Source organism: Pituophis catenifer, unplaced genomic scaffold, assembly GCF_029215685.1.
Source record: "Pituophis catenifer annectens isolate HBS135680 unplaced genomic scaffold, rPitCat1.0.hap2 SCAF_638, whole genome shotgun sequence".
Lineage (NCBI taxonomy): Eukaryota > Metazoa > Chordata > Lepidosauria > Squamata > Colubridae > Pituophis > Pituophis catenifer.
This window is the reverse complement of record NW_027257518.1, coordinates 4,755-12,803: the sequence shown is the minus strand read 5'-3', so window position 1 is coordinate 12,803 and position 8,049 is coordinate 4,755. Positions and strand designations below refer to the sequence as shown.

Here is an 8,049-nt window from a genome sequence, read left to right as displayed (position 1 = left end):
CAACATTGATGCAGCATTGTATCCAATATTGAACCCCTGATAGGCTATTTGCCTGAGAGTTCATATGAATTGACACTTAACCATACAAGCACAATTCACAACCAATTATTGATATGCATGAATTTGCATACCAACATATATCAAGCAATCAAAAACTTGAGGCCTCCTCAAAAGATGCATTTATTCATTCCAATTTCTCCTTTTTCTCCAGGACACTATTCTAATCCCTGTTTTCTGCCTATTTGTTCCACATGAAACAAACTTAAATGGAAAAGAGCAATGTCATTAAATATATCCTGATATTTCATCTTCTCTCTTCAGCTCAACCATTTTGTGGAAATAATCTCATTTAACAACAGTGTTGGGGAAATAGTTTTCTTCAATCAAAATGGAGAAATGGAAACTGGATTTGATATTATCAACTGGGTAACCCTCCCAAACCTTTCCTTCCTAAGAATCAAAGTTGGAGACATACAACCCTTGTCTCTCACAGAGAAAACATTTACTATTTCAAAGGAATCCATAATCTGGCCAAAGTGGGTTAATCAGGTATTTCCTGTAACTCTTTGAGTTCTTCTTGAGAATTTTTTCTTTTTTGTAAGCAAATTTTATTAGAAATTTTCTTTCATCATACGTATTTTATGAACAGAGTGTTGACCGGGTCACATCATACATCTTATACATAATAATCTTTATAATCTATTCTAAACTTCCCATTTTTCCATATTATCTCTTTTATATAATACTTTATCACAAATTAATCATTTTTCACCATATCTTATTATTTCAACATCTGCCATGTTGTTCTCTTTTCAAATCCATTTTACATCATATCTCTGTTTCCAGTTTCAGCCGTAATATTCTCTTTCCATATTTCTTTATCTTATCTTATTTTCTTCTTTGTACATATAATGTACAACAATATGTACAACCCTTAATTCTTAATTCCTAATCTCTTACAATAACATCAATTAATTATCTTATTTCTCCATTGCTAAATATATTTCTCAAATTCCCCATCCCACTTTTTTAACATTTCAACTTCGTCTCTTAATTTAAATTGTCTTCAAAATTAAACCAAATTGCCATTTCACATTTCATCTGCTATTCTGTTTTACTATGAGCAATATACATCATCATATTCAAATCTTACATAAAAACTCTTTAACTTGGTTGACCATCCACAATTAATAATATTAATACAGTTCCCTTAAATCTACTAATATATACCTCATTTTCCTTCCTCTTTTCCACTAATCTTCCCCTCTTTAACCATTTTCCCTTGGTCTCTCCAAAATTCCAATTCTTGGTAATTTCCTCCTTTTATCCCATTCCCTTAATTTCTTTTTCTTTTCTTTTTTCTTTTTATATGTATTGTATCTTTTCTTCTGAATCCTTTTTCTCACTTTTAAATATATTATTTGAGCAGTTCTTCCCAAGCTTTCTCCTATTCTTTTCCCACTATTTTCCTCTTTACCCTTTGATTGATTCTTTTTGGGGGTCATTCCTCCCTGTCCACTCTTTTTGCACCATTGTAAATCCCAGTGAAATTATCTAACTGCTTTTTGTTTTCAATTCCTTTTCCTTCAGTATTATTTTCTTGCTTTTCATTTATGCTCTTTTCTACCACCTTCTCTCCTATTTTCTGCTCTGTGTATTCCAGCAAAATTTCTGACTTTTAAAGATTCACACATATTTTAAAACATCTCAATTAATTCTTCATACATCCAAGACTCCATATTGCCAATTTAACAAATTGTTAAAACTTTTAAATTATATCACATTTAATTAGAACTTAAAATCAATATACAGGTAGTCTCTTTTTATTTTCAAATTCTAATGTCCAATTCAAATATTTGTCCAGTCCAGTCCAAGTTGAAAATTTATTATCTTCCACAGCCGTAGAAAATCAAAACCAAGCAATGTAGAAAGACAAACTCTCCTTAAAATTTCAAACAGTTTCCAAATTATCTTTTCTAGTAGTCAAGGTCACAGCTGTACTTTCTCTTCTATCTTCCACCAAGTATTGCAGTACTCTCTTTCCACCAGCAAATGTCGCTCTTAAATTCACAATACTCTTAAGCCAATTAATTATCAAAACTGTCAAAAATACTTTAAATCCACATAAAAAATACTTTTTCTCAGGTTCTTTTCTTTTATTATTTTTAGTTTCTCCAAATCCAATTGTAAATACAAGAACTTTCTTGGACTTTGATGTTTTAGCCTCCGCTTTGTCCTTCTCCCTCCATGGAATTTCCCAAATGCCAATTAGCCACTCATTTCAGCTCTGGGACACCTTTTAATGTCCAAATTCAAATTTTTCTTTTACCTGTAAGTTGGCCAATCACTCACCTGGTTCCAGCACTCCATTCAAACACCGCTCCTGTACAAAAGCTTAGTCCAGTTGCCCCAGCTTCAGAGCGGTAATTTTGCAATGGCTGCCACCATTGCCGCTGGTCCAAAGAACTGTCTCTGACCTATTGAGGAACTTGCCTGTTCCTTTTGGTCATCCAAGATGCCTCTCCTTCTTCGCCATCCCTACAGGACAGTTCCAGTCCGAAGACCCCCTGACAGCGGTCTGTCCAGCTGGATTTTCATGGAGCTCATCAGAGCCCGGTCTCACCATGACACCTCTGGTCTCTTCAGTTTTTTTTTGAGAATTATACAGGTTGGGGGAAAAAAGAGTTTTTTGAAGTAACTCTTCTTTAAATATCTCAGAAAATTGTCTGAAAATACAGAGAAAATGTAGAAAGAAACGTCAAATCAAGAGACATAGGAGAAAGTATTCAACAAAATATGAAATATTCAAGTATTTCCTTTTACACAGAGTATTGATATGCAGGAATCATATATTTCAGGATCAGCATGTCACCTCTCCTGGCTTAATATGTCCATGCAGGAATGTCACATTTATTAGATTGCATTCATTTATACCACAGTTTCTATCCAAAATCATGATTTAGATATAGTTGGAAGCTATATTCACTATCTACAATTGAATAATTTCTAACTGCAAATTTGTGAGAGGAAGATCAATAATAAACAAGGTATCACCAAGGAATGCTAAGAAATTCAAAGTATGACATTTAAATGGCATTCAAATAGTGCTGACATATGCCAGATTACTTTTTTTTTTCTCTATCACTCTCCATATGAACTTTTGGATGCACTGAAACAATTGATAAATGGTTTTCCCTGAAAGATTCTGCATTATAAATGATCATATATGAATTCCTTCTGAATGATTCATCTATGAAAGCACTTACCGCTATGATTATTTGTATATATGCACATTTGCAATATGGAAAGTATTCTTCTCTTTCTTTTATATTTAGATACAGCCTTTTTCTCTCTGCAATGATCATTGTCATCCAGGTTACAGGAAGGCCAAAAAGGAAGGGAAACCATTTTGCTGCTATGACTGCCTTCCTTGTCCAGGAGGGAAGATTTCTAATCAGAAAGGTAAGTGATAATTTCTAGCGGAATATTTGTTCACTTTTTGTCTGTGCTAATAACTGACCATCTGCTGAGGTACTCAGATTGATTGATTGATTGATTGATTGATTCAATTTCTATAGTTACCCAACTCAACCAAGTGAGTCTAGGAGGCTTACAATTCTAAACTTTAAACAATTTAGAAAACATTAAAATAATAAAAGCACCCACAAAATAAATAGTACAAATGGCACCAATGATGATTAATCAACTAATAGTAAACCTAAGTAACAGGGCCCTTAACAAATTCCATATACAGTATAGTCAAGTGTTTAAAACTTTTTAAGAAGCCAACAGAGTAACATTCTAATCTGAATATTCCATAAAGCAGGGGATGCAGGAGAAAATCTATTATCTGCCAGCTGACACTCTTTGGCTGGTGGGATATGTAGCATGCTCAATCTGTTGGATCAAATTGAACAGGTAGAAACCCTTGAAAAATGACAGTTCCTTGGGTAAACCTATCCCAAGCCATGTAGGACTTTAAAGATGACAACCAGAACCTTAAATTACATTGGCAATCAGTGCAACTCATCAAGTAGTGGTCTCACATGTGCATGCAGCTGGTGTCATTAATTACAAATATAGCTGTATTTTGTACCAGTTGAACTTTACAAATGCTCTTCAAGGACAACCCCATGTAGAGCACATTACAGCAATCTAAGCAGGAGGTTACAAGGGTGTGGGTGGTGGCAAGCAAGGCCTCTTGGTCAATGGTGAAAATTGGGTTGAGAAACATGATAGTCAGTGCAACTCATTGAATAGTGATCTCATGTGCTATCAGGCTCGTGCCATTAATTACACATGTGGCCAAATTTTGTATAAGTTGAAGTTTCTGAATTGTCTTGAAGGGCAGCTCCATGTAGAGGGCATTACAGCAATCTAAGCAGGAGGTTACAAGGGTGTGGGTAATGGCAAGCAAGGCCAGGAATGGATGCAACTGATGCATCACTCGTAAATGTGCAAAGACTCTACTAGGCACAGCTACGATCTGCTGGTTGTCCATCATGCAGTTGTGTACATGTTTAAATAGTTAATTAGATTGGATTATTTCTTTTTTCACAGACATGGACAACTGCTTTCAGTGTCCACAAGATCATTATCCCAATGGGGAGCAAAATTTATGCATTCTAAAATATGTAACATTTTTATCCTATGAAGAAATTTTGGGGATCACCTTCACCAGTCTTATTATTATTTTTTCTATCATTACTATTTTGCTGCTCTGGCTCTTCATTAAACACAATGACACCCCTATTGTGAAAGCCAACAATGAGACTCTCACCTACATTCTTCTCATCACCCTCCTGCTCTCGTTTCCCTGTGCTTTGCTATTTATTGGCCAGCCTCATCAATGGACATGCCTTCTTCGGCAAGTTACTTTTGGCATCATCTTCTCCGTGGCAGTTTCTAGCATTTTGGCCAAGACTATCATTGTAATTCTTGCTTTCATGGCTACCAAGCCAGGGTCCAGAATTAGAAAATGGATGGGGAAGAGGCTGGGTCTTTCCATTGTCCTTTTGTGCTCTTTTATTCAAACCATTATTTGTATTGTATGGCTATCAACCTCTCCCCCATTTGTAGATGTTGACATGTATTCCATGCCAAAGGAAATTGTCTTGATGTGTAATGAAGGGTCAACTGTCATGTTCTACTGTGTCCTTGGTTTTATGGGTTTCCTGGCAATTATTAGTTTCATAGTGGCTTTCCTGGTCCGGAAGTTACCTGACACCTTTAATGAAGCCAAATTTATTACCTTTAGCATGTTGATATTTTGCAGCATCTGGCTATCATTTGTTCCAACATACTTGAGTACAAAGGGGAAATATATGGTGGCTGTTGAAATCTTCTCCATTTTGTGCTCCAGCGGGGGGTTACTGGCTTTTAGCATTTCCCCAAAATGTTACATTATTCTGTTGAGGCCTGATTTAAATAACAAGGATCAGCTAAGAAGAGGAAGAATTTAAGAATTTAACATTAGGTGCAATTAAATAGATTTCCTTAAAGCTATTCCGTTTTCAAGTAAACATCTTGTATTTTATACAGCTTGGTTTCTGTGTTCTCATTATATAATCATCTATTCTGCAACTGAAATTGAATAAAATTTGTTAATTACAAGAAAGACAATGTATGGTTTGATTCTTTTCAACCAGGTATCTGTAAAAAATTGATAGCTCTTATGTCGTCAGTTGAGAAGCAGCAACACGTAATTTTCAGCTTATGGAACGTGGGTGTCCCATGTCCAAAATGACTTGCACCTATAATTGTCCACCCATAACTGTCCATATTGTATGGAAAATTTGAATAGTGTCCAAGTGGTGTAGGATTTCCTGCCTAAGCAGGGGATTGGACAAGAAGACCTCCAAGATGCCTTCCAACTCTGTTCTTCTCTTCTCTTCTCTTCTCTTCTCTTCTCTTCTCTTCTCTTCTCTTCTCTTCTCTTCTCTTCTCTTCTCTTCTCTTCTCTTCTCTTCTCTTCTCTTCTCTTCTCCTCTCTCTCTCCTCTCCTCTCCTCTCCTCTCCTCTCCTCTCCTCTCCTCTCCTCCTCCTCTCCTCTTCTCTTCTCTTCTCTTCTCTTCTCTTCTCTTCTCTTCCCTTCCCTTCCCTTCCCTTCCCTTCCCTTCCCTTCCCTTCCGTTCTCTTCTCTAAAAATTGAATTGCAGTAATCCACTCAGAAAATGAATTAAGGCATGAATGACTATGAGCAGAGCCTCCCAGTCCAGGAATAGACAAAACACAAAGCATAAGTGCCACCTGCTCATCAAACAGGAGCCACAAATCCAGGTGGATCCCCAAATTGTGCACAGGATGTGTCTGGAGCCATTCAGAATAAGAGATGGAAGGTTCTGGAAGAGCCAGGGGACCAGAAACCCAAAGCCACTTGGTCTTATTAGAACTTTTGCTGAAGTCTGTTGTTTCCTCATCTAGAGCCTCACAAATTTCAAGACAGAAACTGGATGGTCCAGGGTAGGGATATATATATTTGGGAACAAACAAAGGCAATGAATGATGATACATCATCCCAGACTGATCAACCTCCTGAGCAATTTCTTGTAGATGTTAAATAGGAGAACAGAGAACATTGAGCCTGTAGCACCTGTGAGCTGGGCCATTCCTTCCCTATAATATCAACAGGGACCAGCATATGTCCCTGTCCTTGTTGAAGCATGTTTTGGAAAGAAAATGTAACCATTACTTATTTACATTCAAAATTATTATACTTCTCATTTTGGTGAGCCTTAATATTACAACATTGAAATAGCATTAAACAATTTGTTTACAAAATAATATTAAAATTTAATATTAACACTCTGACAATCTCCAGATTTTCTGTAAACTTAAAATATGCACAACAACATATCCAATGCAATTTTTAATCATATGCTTCCCACAATACACAGAGAACCCTACTTTGTAACTCAGAAAAATGGATACCGAAGAAATGCTACAGTGTTACATTTCTTTCTTAACTTCTTGCTCCTTTCTTGTTTTCTAGAATTTTTTGGGTTATTTTGGGTAATATTTCCACTGCAATTACTAATTTAATTAGTTTTATTTCAGTGTTATCTCTTAATTCCAAGAGAATTGTTGTACCCAATTAGATAGGAATAACTATCACCTTGTTCTTTGAAAAATAAAAATAAAAAGTGTCCAATGGACTTTGGGGAAATATCCAATGGACTTTTATATTCATTATTTTGTTTTATCTATAGAGTCTCAGTTAGGGATTCCTTCCCTACAATTATCCATTTAAACACGACAACTTCTGAATTCCCCAGAGATCTCAGACAAGGTGCAAGAACCGCAAACCCAGAAAAGCAATACAACCAAATAAAAAGTTATGAGGAAACACAAGATGATATTCTAAACTGGGATTAGAATTCTGAATTTTGACATTTGAGTTTACATAGGGACCTATATTAGACTGAATTGATGAAATACAGTTCTGAGTGGGATGAATTGGCTTAAAGAAAGAACTGCTTCATTTGGGATTGTGGTATTTGAAGCATTAATTATAGTGCTTTTACCCCAAGTGATGTGCATGATTCCTAATACTAAATGCAGCATGAGTGAGCCTCTGCCTTTTCTTCACCAGCACTATGAACCTGGAGACTTCATTGCTGTTGGCATTTTGTCTAAGATCTATATATTCTATACAGTGATGGACTTCAGCGAAGCACCGTCTAGTAATCTCTTTGATGAAATCCTGTAATTTTATTTGAAACACAGAGACATTTGTTCATTTGTAATTTATTTCAGATAGTTTCCTCATAGGCAATAAATAATATTCTAAATAATGAGATATAAATATTATAATGTGTATTTATTGAGCTGTGATTTCCATCCCATTAACATTTTGTGGATCCAAGAAAAACTTTCAAAGGGGGGGGATAATATAGGTAATATATTATATTTTATGGAATGCCAACAAATGTTCAATACATTTGGGCTAAATTTCATAGGGTTTTTAAAAAGACTGGCACCTTTATCAACTATGTTATTTACATGTTTCCATATTTTTATTGTAATAACGGTAAGGATAAAATTAAAAAC

The 8,049-nt window shown here is 35.5% G+C and overlaps 1 protein-coding gene across 1 annotated transcript; it reads left to right on the top strand.

Annotated features, from left to right (window-relative positions):
- Positions 1 to 321: 321 nt before the first annotated feature.
- On the top strand, positions 322 to 5,462 carry LOC139327046 (vomeronasal type-2 receptor 26-like; the record flags this gene model as incomplete). The annotated part of the gene is made up of 3 exons (XM_070956723.1): positions 322 to 426; positions 3,336 to 3,462; positions 4,561 to 5,462. Coding segments are annotated over 3 exons (1,134 nt in total), but the record flags the coding sequence as incomplete, so codon positions are not given.
- Positions 5,463 to 8,049: the final 2,587 nt, after the last annotated feature.